Here is a 19,515-nt window from a genome sequence, read left to right as displayed (position 1 = left end):
CTTTAGATGTTTCCTCCTACCAATAGACCTGATACTAAAGATCAGGATCATTATCAGGCATGCTGATTATATGAATCAGGTGTGCTAGTGGGCGGAAAGTCTGTAACCTCTTAAGCCTGCATGACGCCGGACGTCGAGGACCGGAATTGGTGAATCCTGCTATATACGATTTTTAGTATATCAAATTACTTCGAAACTGTAGCTACTGGCTACGCAGATTCCTGAACAGGCTGTAGCGCCCTCTAGCTACGGTGTAGCGCCATCACTGAAACAATTTTCGTCTGGAGCCTCAATCAGTGCAACCATGGCACAGAAGCCATTACAATAAAGGAGTCCAAATAATGAAGGTTGTGATACTAAATACAGTCAGAAATTGTAGCTCATAATTTTATCCTTAGTTTATCGTTTTTCTGCAGTTTTAATGTGACTTTATTTTGGAACATCGACACCGGATCTCATCAAGTGTGGAATCCGGTGTACTTTTCAGAATTACAGTCGAGGTTTTTTTTTCGGAAACAATGCATTGCGTTTTACGTCATTTCACGCCATAATTTTAATTATTTTGACTGATATAAACTGGATGATATTAAGTTTACGAGTTTCTCTTTTTTGAAAGTGTGGCATAATTTGTACTTTTGGTCGATACATTAGTCTGAAAAACTAAAACCGGAAATACGGTGTTGCTAGTAAATGGAATGGGTGCCTGTTTGTGTGCGATTTTTCATCAGCACTTTAGACCAGAAAAGACGCGAGGAGAAAGACGCGTTGTCTCACCGTGACAGGGGAAGACAGAAGGAACATTTTCGGACCTAGCAACAGTAAGGTATGTTCTATATTTGTATAATCACCATGGCAGTCCTTGTGTACCCATCTGTGTTCAGTAGAGAACTTTGTCTGTTATACCTCAAACAAGCAGGAATGAAACTGGTTAATTTTGTCCACGTTAACTAGTACTAACATATTGTCATAATTAAAAGTGCATGGCAACGTTGCCTTGGAACGGTTTTGTTCATTGAAGAGTGAACAACCTTTACTTCCTAACTTGAAGGTGCCTTGTCTGCAGTTTCGAGTTAAGCGTGTCCATTGCATTTTCCAGGCTAGTGTCATGTGAACAAATTGCTTCCTCATTGTTTCCATATATGCTACATGTGTTTTCATTTGTCCTGACTTTCCATGAGTATTTTTACTATAACATTAGTAATAATTATTTTGTGTATACTGTAGATTACAACTCCTTTGCAGCCAGGTGTGTGCAGCCTACCTGGTGTGTTGGCCATATACTGTAGATGTAATCCAGACCACCCAGTACACAATTGCACACTGGTAAGCAACAACTGAACAAAGTTTCAATCCAAATCTATGATAAGAGTATTCTGAGATGTATGAGATGTCTTAGTTTTTTTTTTTTTAATGGATTTGCAAAAATAAACTAAAATCACGTCATCATGGGGTGTTAATTTTGAGGAGAAAAAAATGAATTAATTCCATTTTGGGATGAGGCTATCACATAAAAAAATGTGGGAAAAGTGCAACGCTGTGAATACTTTCTGGATGCAGGCGATAAGAACACATTTCACTGATTTGTTAAAAAAAAAAAAAAAAACTGTCAACATAGCCATACAAGCTTTCTACCACCATCATCAAAAAAGAGCTGTCAAAGGAGGTCAAGGGTGATTGCAGACCGACTTGATTAGCCTACAAAACATACTACGTTGGCGAGCCTTGCACAAGACTTTTGATAGAAAAAGTAACTTTGCTTGGGCATCAAATACTTTTTCCCCTGAGAAAGAATAAACTAATATATAACTTTTACATAGAGTTTTCCTTTCTGAAGTTTTTGAATTGTTGTTCTGCTTAACTGTAACTTCCATAAAATGAAAACTGTAAATTTATTTGTAATGGGCAAAATCAGCAGGCGTTCAAATAATGATTTCCCCCACTGTATATATTGAAGCTAAGATAATTGCTCTCAGTGTGATGCATTAGAGTAAAACTCTACAACGCTGCAGACTATAAACACACTAAAGATAGTGTTAAATTGATACCCCAATGAAAATGTGAGTTTTCTTTGTAAAAGCAGACTTTATGATACTGTTCTTGAATTGAAACAGTTCGACTGGATAATGAGTCCCAATTCCCTACAAACGTTTGCATTTTTCATTACAGGTGGTTCACCTTGAAGAAATCTGTCCAGGAAAATGCTCCCACCACTTATATTTGGTCTTCTGGACAAGCAAGAAATAGTAAGCTATAACAATTTTTTTTACTGTAGGAATAACAGCAAAAAAAAAGCTGATGCACCGTGTTTGCTTTGAACTCTGGACTCCACAAGCAAAAACAAAAACAATGGAGTAAATCCTCTTCATTTTGAGTGAGGCGAAATCTCTCAATATTTGATCATGCACAATTAAGTATTTTTTTATTTATTTTCAGACCTATTTTCTTCTAAATGTTTACATTTGCTCACATCTTGTCTCCATGAACGCACCTTTCATCCAATCCTCAGATCTCTATGTAACGCCGCCCACTGCAACTTGCAAATGGACGGAAGCGCACCGGCGCACCCCAGCCTCAATTCCTCCTATATCCCCGCTGCCCTTGACAACTCCATTTCATCGGAGGATGAGGAGAGCGAGGACCGGACTCCTTCGCCGGCGTCCCTGGCCGTGCGCTACGCTCCCGATGACCGCTACTCTTTGGTTTACATCATCTTCTTCCTCATGGGCATTGGCTCTCTGCTGCCGTGGAACTTTTTCATCACGGCCAAAAGCTACTGGCTTTACAAAATAAGCAACGGCACAGAGGAGCAGCGGTCCGGCCTCAGCGTGAGTATGACATATGGGACGGCTTCTACATTTAGTCGAGGTCCTGAAATATGCACAATACAGCTGTGTGTGTGCGTCACGGGGATGTGCATGTGACTTTGTGGCTGTCAACACTTTAACAACATTAGAGGCGCCTCAAAAATGTGTCAAAGATGGCCAAAAATGAGCATCCAGTAAAACACTTGATTGGACTCAAGAATCAATTTGCCTCTTTTTGCACACAGCTCACACAAAATTGCCAAATGGGAGCTGTAAAAGAAGACGATTCCTTTGCACAACAGAACAGAACACAGAAATGTGGGCGTGGCAGATATGAAATAAGAAGCAGGCTGTTCTTATGGAAAACACAAACTGGCTCATTTCTCCCTTTTTCACCCATCATATTTTTTTAACTTCCACGTTTGCACTATTTGTGTGTGCGTACTGTCAGCAACTCCTTGGGAAAAAAAAATGTTTTTCTTTTGCTATTCACAGGACTACTTTGAAAGTTACCTGACATTTGCTTCTACGGTGCCTTCAGTGCTGTGCTTGATTCTCAACTACATTCTCATCAACAGGTCACTTGCATCAACTTCATTATATGCGCCAAACTTAACATCAAAAACTCTTTTAAAGGGGAAGTTAACCCAAAAATTGTCTTTACAATATGTTCTATTAGGGGTGTGAGAAAAAATCGATTCGGCAATATATCGCGGTATTACAGCGCCCAATGCTCGAATCGATTTGATATGCGGCCGAATCGATTTTTAAACATCAATTTTTTTATGGGAATATTCAACAAAATTTAGGGTTAAGATTCCCACATTAAGCATGGAAGAATGTTATATTAATGGAACATTAATCTTTAACTCTTTGACTGCCAGACGTTTTTAGACGGGATGCCGTGGGTGCCAGCCGATTTAAGCATTTTGACTGATCTTTCAAGAAAATGATGTGTTTGGACTATGGAAACACACATACTACCAAATGAAACATTGGACTCTCATCTTTCACCAGAAAAAAAAAATGTTTCTACCTTATTCTGTTTTTGAGTAATCAACAATAGAAAATGGTTAGTTTCACCACTGTTTTGAAACAAACGTCTTTTAACGTCTTTGGCACTCCTCCATAGGATTTTACTAAACGTTATTTAACGTTTTTGGCAGTCAAAGAGTTAATATGTTATTTCAGTGCTGCAACCTGTTTGTTAAATGCAGTGGCTCAGTTATAAGCCTGAATTTTCAGATAAATACATTTTCATACAAATCTTACAGTGTACATGTACAAGTTTACTGATAAGTATTTTCTAAATTTGAGTTAAAAAAAAAAAATCGCAATAATCAATTTATAGATTCGTATCGGGATTAATCGGCATCGAATCGTGACCTATGAATCGTGATACCAATCGAACCGTCAGGTACGAGGCAATTCACACCCCTAGTTCTATCCAACCTCGCTAGACTTAACACGATATTATGATCATTAGTGCATTTGTGGAATATGAACCTGTTTTTCTCCATCTCAGGGGGCGGCCATTTTGCCACTTTGCTGTCGACCGAAAATGACATCACAGTTGCACAGCCAATCATGGCTCACCTGTTTTCCGGCGCTAAGCCGTAATTGGTTGTTAACCGAGCTCCAACTGTGATGTCATTTTTAGTTGACAGAATGTAGCAAAATGGCCGCCCCCTGAGGTGGTTTTGGCTGCTTAACTCATATTCCACAAACGCGATATTAATCAGAATGGCATGTTTAGGCTAGTAGGCGGCCATACAATCTTTAAAAAAATATGTAATCAGCTGAAATGTTCTTTGCTGCCAATCACAACGTCGGCCTCCCCTCGTGCTTTTTTTCCCACAGGCTGACTCCAAATGTGCGCATCCTGTCGTCTCTCTTCGTCATCTTGCTGGTGTTTGTGGCGACCACCGTCCTGGTCCAGGTGGACGTGTCCCACCGCAGGGAGGAATTCTTCGCCGGCACGCTGGTCAGCGTGGCCATCGTCTGCGGAGCTTCCAACATCTTCTGCGGCAGCGTGTTTGGCATTAGCGGACACTTTCCTATGAGGATCTCTCAAGCCCTCATATCAGGTACACGCTGAATTCAGATATTTGCTCAAATTACCGTTAAATATATGTCTTTAAATAATTTGTTATATTAACTGTACCGAACCTCAGAAAATTGTTTTCAGCGACTGACCGCATCATCTTTGCGTCTCATAGGTCAGGCTATGGGAGGCACACTAAGTGCCGTTGCATCGATCGCAGACCTTGCAGTGGCGGAGGACGTGATCGAAAGCGCCCTGGCCTACTTCTTGACGGCAGACATCTTCATCCTGCTCTGCATCTTTGCTTACCTGTTGCTGCCCAGGCTGGCCTTCTCCAGGTGCATAAAAACTCCCTTGTGATCCATACTGGAGCTTTAACTGTCGTTTGCCTAAATGAACATGTGAGCCTGGACACAAGTTCATCTTCCATGAGTCACACAGCGGAGAGAATTCACGTGCAGCACAAGATGGCGACGGATAACAAAATAGTCTAGTCTGGAGTTAAAGTGGAAAATGGTCACTAATATTTAAAACTCACAAACTTGCCTACAAACACATACGGAATATTGTCAAATATTGAAAATTGCCTGCAGTCATTTTAAAGGGAGCGAAATGTGTCAATATTACTCATACATTTTTGAAAACAGAAAAAAAAGAGGTCAAGGCGGATTGTGAACAAATTTTGGCTGAAAACCATCAGATGACAGCTTGGTGAGTAACGTCCTCTTTTGTTAATCGTACTTCCAAAGGGCGTCAATAGAAGACGATTCAAGTGTTGTCTGTGCATGTCTTGACAATTTGAAACATTTGGATACAAAAAAAAAAAAGTAACCGTTGAGCTCAAATTACAAGAGGCAATGGAAATGCAAAACTCCATTATGCTGTATGCTAAAAGTTGTTTTTGTCATTCTGTGTCACTACGTTGTCTTCTGAGTCTCAACTGCCCCATTAAGATTTTCAGCCCTCACCACCGTTTGTCCTTCTGTGAATGTACTGACAAAATAATCACTTTTCTCACTGTCCGATAACATGAAATAAGGTACTCGCCCATCTCTAGTTTTAGTTGTATTTCCATTTATTTTCATTTTTTTAGTATTTGCCCTAACATGTTGGTATAATGTTTTTTTAAGCATAAATATTTGTAATTTTATATTTGTTTTCAACACATTTTTAATACACTTTTGTTAGAATGTTTGCTTGACCACAGAGCCTGAGGAGTTCACAACCAATATTCACATCAATGATTAAACAATAAATATATAGTACATGTGTTAAAATTTGTAATGAAAATAGGATTTAAAAGTCCCATAGTATGAAAATGCACTTTAATGGGGTTTTCTATCAATAATATGCATCCCCGGCCTGTCTACAGGGTTAGGGTTCCTCCCTTCTAACATCGAGGTTACACCGCATGCGTGTGCGTCGCGTCTCCGCTCCGCTCCGTTCCGTGTGCGCTGCGGATCGACTACGGACCAGCTGCGTCGTGCCGGAGCCCGCCGCACGGATAGACCTATTTTCCATTTTTGCCAGACGACGCATCCGTCAAATGGCAAACTAGCACAGAACACATCGAGCGGGACCTGAAGACCGACGCCGTTTCAAAACAAATACTTCCGGTTACTTTTCAGAATAAAATACTCACCAGATCCGATTTCGCAATCATGTCAGCAAAACGTTATCATGCTTCACGCTTAATTCACTGCAGCGAACATGGACGAGGAGAGATCTATAATGGAGGTGGATTATTTATATATGACACGGCACATCCTTTTTAGTTGCGCAACCTAAAAATGGATGCTGCACGGAACGCCGTAGTAGAAGCTGTGGGAGTGGACGGTGAGTTCAATCAAAAATAATTCCACCTCTTTCGCTGCTTCTCTGTTGAGCGGTAAAGACTTTGTGTGTTTGTTGTTGTTTTTAACGCCACGTTATCTCACGCGAGACACGGCGGGAAGTTGTCGGCGACGGAGCTGTGTTTATCCCGGGGCTATTTTCCATTTTTGCCTGGCGAGCCATTTCCATTCACAACATTAGCACATGGCTATCGGAGCTGAAATCACAGCCCCTTCGAGAGAGAATGGTATGGCCGAGGCGTGGCCTGGTGCAGCTATTTACATAAAAGTGACACGCCCCTAAAACAGGCTATTTTGAACAGAGCGTTTTCCTGCTGATTTAGGGAGAGCGAAAATATTAGATTCAAAATCAATCTTGACAAATCCATGTCACAGATATGTCTTTTACACATTTTTGAAATATTTTAGCATGTGGAAAAGTTAAATAATACGAGACCTTTTAACTCTTTGACTGCCAGACGTTTTCAGAAAAGGGATGCCGTGGGTGCCAGCCGATTTAAGCATTTTTGACTGATCTTTCAAGGTCCACAGCAAATTATGTGTTTGGACTATGGAAACACACATACTACCAAATGAAAGATTGGACTCTCATCTTTCATCAGAAAACAAAGTTTGTTTCTACCTTATTCCGTTTTTCAGTAATCAACAATAGAAAATGGTTAGTTTCACCTCTGTTTAAAAAAACGTCTTTTAGCGTCTTTGGCACTCCTCCATAGGATTTTACTAAACGTTATTTAACGTTTTTGGCAGTCAAAGAGTTAAAAACAAAAATCTAACAAAGAAAAGAACACAGCAAGAAGCATGTAATCAGAAAATAACACGTAATAATCAATAAAACGTTATTCTCCTCCGCCATGTAGGTACTACATGATGGCCGCCACGATGGCCATTCCAGAAGAGGGCGTGGCCGGAGGGGGCTCGAGGTCCACGCAAACGCCTCCGCTGTTGCCCATTCTCAAGAAGACGTGGCTTCTGGGGATGTGCGTCTTTTGCGTGTTCTGCGTGACCATCATGGTGTTCCCGGCCGTGTTGTCCGGCATTCAGTCGGTGGACAAGGACAGCGGCAGCCCGTGGACCAACACCTACTTTGTTCCCCTCGCCGGCTTCCTGCTGTATAACGTCGCCGACTTCTGCGGCAGGCAGTCCACCGCCTGGCTGCAGGTCCCGGGCCCCACCAGCCGACTTTTGCCCGCGTTGGTGGCGTGCCGATCCGTCTTGGTGCCTCTCATCATCTTCTGTAACTACCAGCCCAGGGACCACCTTCGCATCGTGCTCTTCACTCACGATGTCTACCCCATCGTCTTCAACTGCCTGTTAGGCTTCTCCAACGGCTACCTGGGGACTCTGCCCATGATCTACGGGCCCAAGGTTGTGCCCCGGGAGCTGGCGGAGGCCACCGGAGTGCTCATGTCTTTCTTCCTCACGCTGGGACTCACTGTCGGATCGGGTCTGTCCCTCGTTATTGTGCACGCCATCTAATGATCTCGGAAGGAACGTTGCTATAGACGAGCAGGTTCGGACGCAAAACGTTTGTGACGTCTACACTTCACTGAGACTGCCCCAAAAAATGCTGAGTAAAAAAAAAAAAGAAAAGAGGATGAGGATCATTTTACACCAATCACTCACAACTTACAAGAGCTCTGATGAAATATTCATTCATTTAATTGTATTTAAAAAAAAAAAAAAATGAATAGCTCTACGACAACATCAATCCAAAACATTATTTGACAGCTGCAGTTATAAAGTTGTGGCTGGTCATTTACATGTTGGAAAACGTACGTGACCTCATATAATCATGCCACTAAAGAATATGTCTAATTGTGTCCCTGGATTTTGGGGAGCCCCAAAATGAAATTTTGCTTGGGACCACATTTCGGTCTGGCGCTATACATGTAAATGCGTAAGTATTGCGAAAAATATTTAGCAGTTTAATTCAAAAAGTGAAACTCATTACAAAATATTACATGTTTGATGGTTTTATCTCACCAATCACCACTAATAAAAAACCCAAGAATTTAGAATATTACAAAAGAAACAATCATCAAAAGGTTGAATAATACTTTCACTTTATGAATTAAACTAGTGAAATTAAGTAACATTTTGTACAATGTCCTAGTTGAGATGAATCTGTAAAATCTCTGTATTATGCTTGTTTGACTTGGTATTACACATTATCTTGATTGTTATGTTATTTTATTTTTTACTTCAGTGTTAGCTTTCAATCGTTTCTGTGTCATTTTTCAAAGTGATATTAATGTGGTTTACAGATGAAAATGGCTTTCACTTACGTCAACGGCCAACAGAGGGCGGCAAAGGGTAACATTGGGAGCACCTGTCTGGGAAGCGCCAACGATATTTTACCTTAAACGAATACTTGAACACACGCACTTTTTCTAACTCCAGACAATCATTGTGCATTTTTAATAATATTAAAATAAAATCATTTTATCAATAATTATGGCTCATCATTATAAACCGGTGTTAATTTGCTGGAAGTCCCAAGTTACAAAAGACTACCTCGGTAATAGTCCAGTGACACGTGCTACTGAGTAACTTATGTCTGTATTTCATTATTAATTAAACTAATTAATTACTGCTTATACTTTCAGCATAAACAAAGCATAAATGACCCAATAAACATTGCATATTGATGAACAAATAATTATTTATGTATTATTGCCTTTGCCCTATAGTGACTTTCAGCATGACTTAACTTGCGGTACTTGTTTGGTTAAAAAAAGGGAAAAAAAGTCATTTTATTTCATTGTAATGTTATTAAAATAAATACAGAATATATATTTAAAAAAAAAAAATCCAAAATATTTCCAATCAATCAACTAATTAATTTATTATTCAAATGTGATTTTTATTTAAAATAATTCAGTGACTCTTTAGAGAGCCACTTTAGTCCATGTACCTCTATTGGTTCTTATATCACACATTGGAATCACTCATATTGTGCCTAAAGTGATTCCGAACAGTCATGTAGCATCAGGCTTCACAAAAATAAACCACACAGAGGCTGTTTTTAAACTAAGAAATATAATTTATTGCATAAAAATTATATTTAGTTACAGGTAAGAAGGCTAGATGTTTATTTACAATTGGTACTTTACAGAGATAAAATGTCACTGAAATACATTTTTAGCATTTTTTTTGTTTGTAAAAATTCCTTTTTATTTTTTTTAAAGAAAATCATTTTTTGAACAGGAGCAAAGAGAAATTTAGTCCATTTGCAGCAACATGTATCAGAGCTACAGTGAACAATCCAAAAAGATCTGAGAGAATAAATACTGGTCTACACGAGCCAGTCTCTGCAACAAGAACAGCCACTAATAACGTCCATGACCTTGATCCAATTATCCAATCCAGAAAGTTGCACTTCAGAAAAAAAAAAAAAAAGTTAAGCATTCCTGCGCCACGTTTTGTTTGATACAAAATCAAAAACCCTGTCTGTGTTATGCTCTCATTTGAAAAAATAGAATTATTCTTCCACGAGGCAAAATAAGTCATGATGCTTTTATTTTCTTTTGCGCTTGCATAGCACTTAGAAATGTGCACCGCCGCCAAACCCCTGCACACGCACACACGCACACAATCTAACATTGGGTAGACCAGCTGAAATGTCCACACAAATAAACATACACACAAAAGTGGAGTGTGAAGGGTTGTGAGCGCACACGCAATTCATTCAAGCAGTGACATGACTCACTGCAGATAGAGGGATACTTCCGGTGTTTTGGTTTTGAGATTTCAAAGATAAAAACACTTCTTTTTTTTTTTTGCGAACATTGTTACAATTTGAGATGTAACAGACATCAGCGTTTCCCTCCTAACGATAGATGAAAACGTGGATGCTAGCTAACACTGATGATGAGAATAGCTTGAGGCTCCTGGCCATAAAACAGAAGAAGGGGGGAGGGCGATAATGAGCTACAGTGAAGAGACTTCTACGTATATCAATTGTTGAGGTAAAAAAGTCATAAACTCCTCTTGCCTGCCTTGTTTATAACTCTAATCAATTTCGACAAATTTCATTTCAGCACATTTAAGCGTCTCTTATGACGTACAGTGGAACCTCCAAAGTGGAACGCCTTAGAAGTGATACAATGTTAACCCAAAAAATGGAATCTTTACCTCAGTGAGCATCTAAAAAAAAGAAGAAAAAGTCTTGCTTATTTAGCAAACGGTTGCTAACCTAAATAGTACGTAGCTGAAGGCATAAGGGCTAATGAATAGCATTTAAAGTGACTGGAGAAGTTTGCCAACAAACGGCACATTCACTAGGAGGGCGACTGAAAAAGATGCAGTTAATTAAGAGGAAGAAAAAGAGGCAGAGAAGGTCCCCAATTATGTAAGTTCCATTAAGTGAAAAAACTAACAAAACGTATGTCTTTCTGCAGCTGTTTAGTCGAACAATTAGTTTTTGATGAATCTTTTGTTTTACATGTCAGTTTAATAGCAAACTTCAAGGAGCAATTATAAGAGCCAATTACAGTCTCTTATTTGAAAAAGTGAGTCTTACTATTATTTTTGGTTTGATAGTCTCCAATATTTTGATACAGCGAGTGTGAAAACAGGCACTGAGGAATAGTTTGTGTATTTGAATTTAAAAAGTAAAAATGGGTTTAAAGCATTTGGAGGGGAAAACTAGACTACTATAAAATATAGCAACAATTCTTTTAAATATGTTCTCTCTGTGTGATATATTTTCATCTATTGCAAATAATTTATGGTATTCCCCCTCACCCCAAAACAATGTTGACTATCACTTTCTTAAACAGTAACCGACATACTGATACATGCTGTTGCACACGCACTTTTTGTCTGCATTTCTTTACTTGTGTTGTTTATTTTTTGCTTTTGTATGCATACTGTCTTCGAATACATAAAGAGATTGTTGTGTTAAACATCTGGTTTTCCGATGCAACCTGCGCATCGTTTCCTATGATTATGCTATTATATTGATTTTGTTGTATTGTGCAAATAAATCAATAAACGCAAGCACAAAAGGCTGGATGTGCTCTTCTGTAACTCAGACAGACGTACAAGGCTTCATTCAGTAAGTCTCGCCACAAGCGACAGTATCGTTCTGAAACACGTTCCTCTTCCCTCTCGGAGTATTTCAACTTTATTTTAGATTTATTTAGTTCCGTTTTTTAAAACAAAATGCAGTATGCACGTGGGCTAAGAGCTGATGCTGCCGCGAATAGTAATAAGTTTGAGTAATTAACGCCCACTCAAAAAGCTTATAATTGCAGATGGATGCTACAAGATGGCGGCAAAACACTACTTTTATTTTAGAAAGGACTTTAGCCTGAGGCACAAAACAGGTGAGTTTTTCCAGCAAATAACAGAGGATAGGTTCCTCTGCCCAAAAAAAATCAGTGAGTATGTGCGGAACACTAACTCGAAAAACAGTTGGGTCTAAAATAACACAAATTGGACCCAACTTTGAGTTATTTAACCCAAGAAAATTGATCAAATTAAAGTAATAACCCACAAAGAAACAATTGGTTGGTTTGTTTTGTGGATTATTCATTTGACTCAACTTTTTGGGTTAATTGAACAACCAAAACGAATTGGGTCAATAATTAACGGGCCCAACTTTTTGGGTAATTTATCCCCCCCCAAAAAGGTGAATTTAAATTAATAACCCACAAAAAACACAATTTGTTGTTTTGTTTTGTGGGTTTTTCATTTTGCCCAACTTTTTGGGTTAATTGAACAACCCAATTGAATTGCATAAAAAAATGAACAAACCCAACTTTTTGAGTTATGAAACTGGCTGCTTGGTGGGTGATTAATTTATCTTTACCCAACTTGCATCAAAAATTAACCGACCCAACTTTTTGCATTATTTATCCCAAAAAATTGGGTTAAATTAAACTGAAAACCCACAAAGAAACCAAATTCATTGGTTTGTTTTGTGTGTTCATTTGACCCAACTTTTTAGGTTAATTGAAAGAACTAATTGAATTAAGTCAAAAATAAACCACCCCAATTTTTGTAGTTATTTAAGCCAAAAAAGTTGGGTCAAATTAAATTAATAGCCCACAAAGAAACACATTTTTGTTGTTGTTTTGTGTCTTTTATTTCACCCAACTTTTTTGATAGTAGCCTGATAACAGCCCAATCGAATTAAGCCAAAAAAGAACCGGCCCAATTGTTGGAGCTATTTAACCCAAAAAGTTGGGTCAATTTAAATTAATAACTCGCACAGCAACCCAAATTGTTGTTTTGTTTTTTGGGTTATTTATTTGACCCAACTTTTTTAGGTTAAATAGATAAACCTAATTAAATTGCATCAAAAAATTAACCAACGCAACCCTGTGGGTTATTTAGTCAAATTAAATGAATAACCCACCAAGCAACTCAATTGGGTTATTCATTTGACCCAACTTTTTGGATGAATTGAACAACCCTAAATGTTGGGTCGGTCCCATTCTGACCCAATTTGGGTCATTTTTGACCCGACTGTTTTTTGAGTGTTGTATGACGGTCGAGAATGCAACGTTTTATGATGGTGTCAGTTTGACTTTGGACCAGAGCAATCTAGTTTGAATTATTTGCAATGTGAAAATCAGTTTTGAGCTAAAATTGGAGGTTCATCTGCATCCTGTAACTAATTGTGTCCAACTTTGAAGGCTCCCCCGTCTCACACCGGAATGAAAAGACATTAACAGTGCAAAATGATGTTGTTCTCAATGACTGAGTAGCCTGCTGTGTGCTTTTATATGGCCTGCTATACTGCAGCAAAATTAGTTACACAGAGAAACAAAAGGGAAACGAGAACAGCACTGATAAACAATCCCAAATATGGATGATAACTTAAAGAGCGTTCGTTCCCCAAAGGAAACTTTTAAAGGATGACCAGAAAAGTCTTGCAATTTATTCTCAGCGGACGGGAGTGCGGCAAAGTGAGAGGAGAGATTACACACAAGCACCCCCTGCCAGTTGCGATGATAGAGTGCGCACGCCAAGGCTTCGAGGCATTTTGTTAGTACAATAGAAAAAAAAGTCACTCGTTCTACTGGACGAGATAAGAAGAGCCCAAAGCCAGACGCTCAAACCCCAACGCTTCCTTTGGTCCTCGTTTGATTCGTCCGCAACCAACGAGCGAGAAACGCCAGCCAGTCTTGAGCGAGAGCCGATTAATGAGCGCTTTATGTTCGCGAGTGCGTCTGCAGCCCGAGGTGCTCGCGCGCGCACCACAATGGAGATTTGCATTGCTGACAAAACAATCAGGCGACTGGCCCGAGGTGCGATGGTGTTCAATCATGCACTTCCATGCTGCTACTCAAACACGGGTAATCCCACGTCTGCTTTTGTCATATTGTTCATACTTCAGGGGGCTGAACACATTCCTTTTTCGCTTTACTACCCTGAAAGCAGCTCTATTTATATACAGTACATGAACGTTTTCTTTTTCCACACTTTCAAACAGAAAACATCTTCAAACTGGTTTCAAATCTCGACATCACTTTGGAAGGTTCAGGCTGAGTGGTTCTTGAAATGAGTTGATGAAGAGGTAATAGAGTAAATGGAGACGGAACTAAAATGCTTTACCATCTGCGTCGCAGCGGACATATTCATAGGCATGTTTACGATTGATGTTCTTGTTCCTCCGCCGATCAACAATCCCCATCCGTCGTCATGACGACGAGCACCTCACCCTTGCCCATATCCTCCAGCGCCGTCGCCAGAGAGACCAGGTCTGCGTCGCCTTGGTGACAAGCTTCCCATAAGTCCAGGAGAACTCCTGTGGGGCTGGGCTTTGTTGCAAAGTAATTCAAGTACCTGAGGGGGGGGGGAAATTATGCAAGTCAGTGGGAACCCGAACGCAAACAATTCAGTTGAGAGGCTTCGTTTGTGGATCATTCAGTATGGCTAAGGTATGTCATATTATTTACAGTAGTACCTAAAGCAGGGATGGGCAACTGGTGGCCCCCGAACGTACTCTGAGTGACCCCTTGATTAAATCAAATGAAGAAATAAAAAGAATAAATAAATAAACAAACACATTTCAAGATGTTGCTTTTCTTTTTTAAACCCAGAAAATTCTACAGAAAACGCTAAAATATGTTCAGTATAAATAGGGGAATTGGGAGAAAAAAATACTGGGGGGGGAAAAAACTTGAGAAAAATAAATTTAAATGTATGTGAATCTGCGGGTGCCAACTGCTAATTATGCTAGGTCAACTGTTGTTTTAAGTTGTAATATCGCCATTCGCCACTAGATAGCAGATATGCTCTTACACTGCGTATTATACTGCCTCATTCTACAAGGTGAGGATTAAAAAAAATTTTGTTCGGTTCGAAACAACATGCAGGACAAACAATATCTCAATAATATTCAAATTTTGAGTGAGATAATTTTTGTGAAAAAATTTACAAAATGAGTTCTTGCACTTAAAAGAGAAGTCAACTTTAAACATTTCTTGACAATAAGCTAAATTTGACTTCACTAGTCTAAACAAGACATTCTGATCAATATTACAATTGTGGAATATGATTTAGCAGACTACAGGGGGCGGCCATTTTTCCACTTGCTGTCGCTTGAAGATGACATCACAGTTGCTCACAGGGCTCAGGCAACGACCAATCAGAGCGCACCTGTTTTCTGAAGCTGAGGTGTGATTGGTTGTTACCTGAGACCTGAGCAACTGTGATGTCAAGTGGCAAAATGGCCGACTTCTTATATAGATAAAAATGGCTGGATTTTGCTGCTTAACTCATATTCCACTAACGCGATATTAACCAAAATACCGTATTGTGGGGCTGCATAGAACATATTATTGTCAAGACATTTTTGGGGCGTTGACTTCCTTTTTAATGTTGGCACTGAAAAACAGCCTGTGATTATTTGGTTGTTTACTTCAAACTGTTGACGGTGGTGCTCTGTGAGGCTTCTTTTTCTAATGTAAAATATGTGCCTTGGCTCAATAAATGTTGGGAAACACTGCACCCGAGTATATGGCTGGTCTTGACAGAATAAAGCTCAGGGCTGACCTGTCAAAGCCTAAACTGCGTGCCAGTAGTCTCCAGTCGCACCCTCGGGCGCTCGGCGCGTCCAAACTGGCGCAGATCTTCTGGCGGATGGAGCAAGGCAGGCGGAAGGCATACGGTCCTACTTGAGAAGAGGGCAGACAGGAGCCTGCCGAGGGGAGCGGCGAGTGAGGCGGTAGAGTCTGCGTTGGGAAGAACAAAAAGCAGAAAAGGCTTGAGAACAATCTCGTGGGGAGGATCTGGCGGCGAGAAGGCGACGGCCGGCGTGACCTCCTGGATGTCGGTGTGCAGCTGAAAGATTTGCCCCTCCCCTTCCACCTGTCGCACGCAGATTTTACAAGAGAGCTGTGACACGACCAGGCTGCTTCTCTCTAGGCTGAAGGTGCAATGCAGAGGTCTCTGACTGCCGCTCCAAATGTGGTAGAATGGGATCTCCTGGGAGAAATCAGGTAGGAAAGTGAATCTTAAAAAGCCACGCCTTTGATTGAGTCAGTGTCACAATGTCAGATGAGAGGCTTAAGGAAAGTCACCTGGTACTTGGCCAGCAGTTTGCTTCTCCAGTGAGTGTGAGGGATGTCGTGGATGGACAGACGCAGGTTGTGGTAGCTGTCTTTAAACAGCAGCGGCTTGGGATCCTCCAGTAAGACTCCGCCCAGACTCCGCTCCAGATCCAGCACCTCCTGTATGGACAAAAGACATAAATAAAATTAAAATTAAAATTAAAATTAAAATTAAAATTAAAATTAAAATTAAATTAAATAAATCCATCCATCCATCCATCCATCCATCCATCCATCCATCAATCAATCAATCAATCAACCCTCCCTCTCTCCCCTTCTCTCTCTCTCTCTCTCTCTCTCTCTCTCTCTCTCTCTCTCTCTCTCTCTCTCTCTCTCTCTATCTATCTCTCTCTCTATCTCTCTCTCTATCTATCCATCCATCCATCCATCCATCCATCGGGGTTTTTCCAGCATATAACATTTTGAGACCTTATTTTGCCTCTAGCTCTAAAACCTCTGACATCATGAAAATGGTCATTATCTGACCGGAATTACATTAGTTAGGTGGCATTTTGGCTGCAATTGCACCAGAAACAGTTGGAGGTTGCTTCTAAACTGTCAAATAAGAAGAGAAGAAATGTGGCGGACACGTTTGCAGATGATCAAATAGGTTTCTTTGGTGACCAAGCAGGCTCTGATTTTGCCATTTCAGAGATGCCTCGTTAATCATTTGGCATTTTTCAAGTGCTGATGAAAGTCACGAGTCACGAAAATGCTATCGAGGCCACCGCCTGAGGATATATTTTAATTGCTAAAGAAAAGATAACCCGTCTCCCACCTTGAGCGCATGCGGGGTGTCGTGGATGCAGTAAACGCGAAGGCTGTAGTCCAGGGAGAGGCAAGGCGCTCGGGGTGCGAACAAAGCCAACTGAAGGCGCTTGCAGGCCGGTTGCGGGGGGCACGACTGACCCACCAGGCCGTACGTGCCCAGCTGCTCCATGAGAACGTGACAACACTCTTCCTCCAACTGCAGATAGCACGGAGAGGACAAACTTTCCTCTCCCACCGTCAGCACCTCCTGAGAGGGAAAAGATGAGTCAAGCGGGTCTCAATAGAGACGTCGTCTCTTTCTTACAGTACACGGAGGATTCTCACCTCCCATGCTCCCTGGTGCGTCTGCGTCTTGAGTGTGAGTGTCCAGTCAGGTGTTGGGGTGTCTAGCTGGGCACAGTGCGGCAAGGTGAGGACGACGGGGCGATTGAGAAGCAAAGCAGACGGACCGCAGCTCACTGCCGGGCTCAGCACCGTTTGACTGCCCTCAGACGGCAACCTGCGAACGCCGCACAACAGGTCGGATCGAAACATCACAATCGACTTCAAAGCGTGCTTTTGTTGAACCTGACACATCGGATGAGTCATAACACAACATGTCCGACTGAAGCCGGATTGAGGAGCAACGTGACGTGGGTTGCGGATAAAGATGAGATGACTTACGTCGTTTTGTCCCATTTGCTGATGATGAGGTACATCTCATAGAACTTCCCCTGGGGAATGGTGCCGGGCGGGACCAGCAGACTCACACCTACAGGAAAAGGTATGTTTTATGTGATCTGGGACAGACTTTGTCACATAAATATATTTTTCAACTGTTTTTCTTATGCGAGTACACTGACAGGACACAATATTTTAATTGAAACGCACAATCTCAGGACATACTGTGCATATCTGGATCATGTTTGCAGCAGTGTAGATGTGCACAGCATTATACTTGGTGGCATTTTATTTTAGTATTCCTTATGTAGTTATTGAATAAGGTAATCAGTCACAGAGTGATGGAACGCAATTTGGCACTACTTTAAAAATCAAATATCATATTATATTGTTATTATAATTATGTCATATGTTGAATTGGATCTTGTTGGACTCATCGATTTCTTTATTTTATCCTGCTAATTAATAAGTTTAAAAAAAAAACTTTTTAAAAAGGGTTATTTTTCTGATGCCATTCTACACCCACCAAAGAATCTAAAATGGTAGAGTCCAGTCATCTTTTGTCATCATCTGTGAACCAGGAAGTGTCTACTTATAATCAATAGTGGAGGTCTGCACTCAACTGAATGACATTGTAGTTCATAAATGCAAAATTTACGGAAACGTAAAACTGCCAATGTGAAGTAAACGTTTTTGACTGGAAAGTATGTTCGCACGTATTTAATTATGTCCAAACGTATTTGCAAATAAGTGCAAACGGACTTATAGGCTAAATGCTAAAAGCATTTTTTCCCTATAATGCCACGGGGTGTTGACTTGTGCATGCACTAGTAAAAAACAAACTTTTTTTTTTTTTTTAACATTTGGCCTGCAATATGTACAAAAGTAATATGTACAAAAAATAAGTAAACATTGTTTATTCAGAATTTTTATGATTTATTTTTAGGCCCACAGTGCATGATTTCTGTTTGGAATTTTTTTCCCATAATGCCACGGAGTATGTGCAAGTCAGTACCTCATGGTACTATGGGAATAAAAAAAAAAAAGTTTTTAGCAATTAGCCAACAATTTGGAACATTCTTGCAAATACGTTCAAACTCGTGTGGGAAAAATGAAGCTCGATGAACCACTTGCAATTTTTTCCCCCCTCTTCTTTTTTAATCAATTTCATTTCATTTGACTAGCCATTATTTTTAAACCAAGGGCACCATCTAGAGGAGAAAAAAAACATTGCAAGTGGTTCATGAAGCTTCATTTTCCCATCACTCGTTTGAACATACTCGCAAATACGTTCAAACATAAAAAATGTTTACTCCACATGGGCAGTTCTACGCTTCTGTACCATTTCATGTTCTGAGGGTTTGAGGTCTTGCACAATGGGACTACAACAATGCTCAGGAAGTCTCTTTCCAACAATCAGTGCTAGTTTACATATTTTGGTGCACAACTTCTTTTTTTTGTTTGTTTTTTTCTATTCTTACAACTCAGCTGACTTTTGATGGCCAGCAGAATGCTCACTTTTTTTTCTAGTGCTGGTGAAAATATACTGAAAATGACCTGTCAAAACTTAATCAGTAGTGCTCCCTGGGAAGTTAGAAAAATGAATTCTTGACACTGATTTCACTGACAAACACGGAATTTGGTGGCTGAAATTGAACAGGAAGTCTGCCATTTTTCTTTGAAGCAGCCATTTTTGGCGCCTTCCGACGCTCCTCAAATTCCTACAGGGGAATTTGCCCAATTGCGGACCATTAGGAACGCTACATATTTTTTGGAGCTCTATACATGCAATTTTGTTATTATTTAATTTATGA

General features: G+C 40.2%; 2 protein-coding genes across 3 annotated transcripts in view; one reads left to right on the top strand and one right to left on the bottom strand.

The window, feature by feature from the left end:
* The first annotated feature begins 657 nt into the window (after window positions 1–657).
* On the top strand, window positions 658–9,757 carry slc29a3 (solute carrier family 29 member 3). The gene is made up of 8 exons (XM_077581140.1): window positions 658–823; window positions 1,225–1,323; window positions 2,167–2,243; window positions 2,507–2,825; window positions 3,300–3,382; window positions 4,665–4,891; window positions 5,024–5,186; window positions 7,562–9,757. Exons 4-8 carry the CDS (start codon window positions 2,541–2,543, stop codon window positions 8,178–8,180), a joined length of 1,377 nt encoding a protein of 458 aa, XP_077437266.1. The 5' UTR covers window positions 658–823; window positions 1,225–1,323; window positions 2,167–2,243; window positions 2,507–2,540; the 3' UTR covers window positions 8,181–9,757.
* unc5b (unc-5 netrin receptor B) overlaps window positions 9,734–19,515 on the bottom strand; it is a 58,595-nt gene continuing 48,813 nt past the window's right edge. For both annotated transcript variants that reach the window (XM_077581133.1, XM_077581134.1), the window contains 7 exons: window positions 17,705–17,792; window positions 17,366–17,540; window positions 17,049–17,288; window positions 16,241–16,390; window positions 15,981–16,145; window positions 15,714–15,892; window positions 9,734–14,501 (listed from right to left, as the gene is read on the bottom strand). In XM_077581133.1, coding sequence (XP_077437259.1) covers window positions 14,336–14,501; window positions 15,714–15,892; window positions 15,981–16,145; window positions 16,241–16,390; window positions 17,049–17,288; window positions 17,366–17,540; window positions 17,705–17,792 — 1,163 coding nt within the window. In that variant the 3' untranslated portion in view covers window positions 9,734–14,335. The remainder of the gene's footprint in view (window positions 14,502–15,713; window positions 15,893–15,980; window positions 16,146–16,240; window positions 16,391–17,048; window positions 17,289–17,365; window positions 17,541–17,704; window positions 17,793–19,515) is intronic.

This window comes from Vanacampus margaritifer, chromosome 12 (assembly GCF_051991255.1).
Source record: "Vanacampus margaritifer isolate UIUO_Vmar chromosome 12, RoL_Vmar_1.0, whole genome shotgun sequence".
In the NCBI taxonomy this organism is placed as follows: domain Eukaryota; kingdom Metazoa; phylum Chordata; class Actinopteri; order Syngnathiformes; family Syngnathidae; genus Vanacampus; species Vanacampus margaritifer.
Note: the sequence above shows the minus strand (reverse complement) of the source record. Positions and strands in the feature narration are given on the sequence as shown.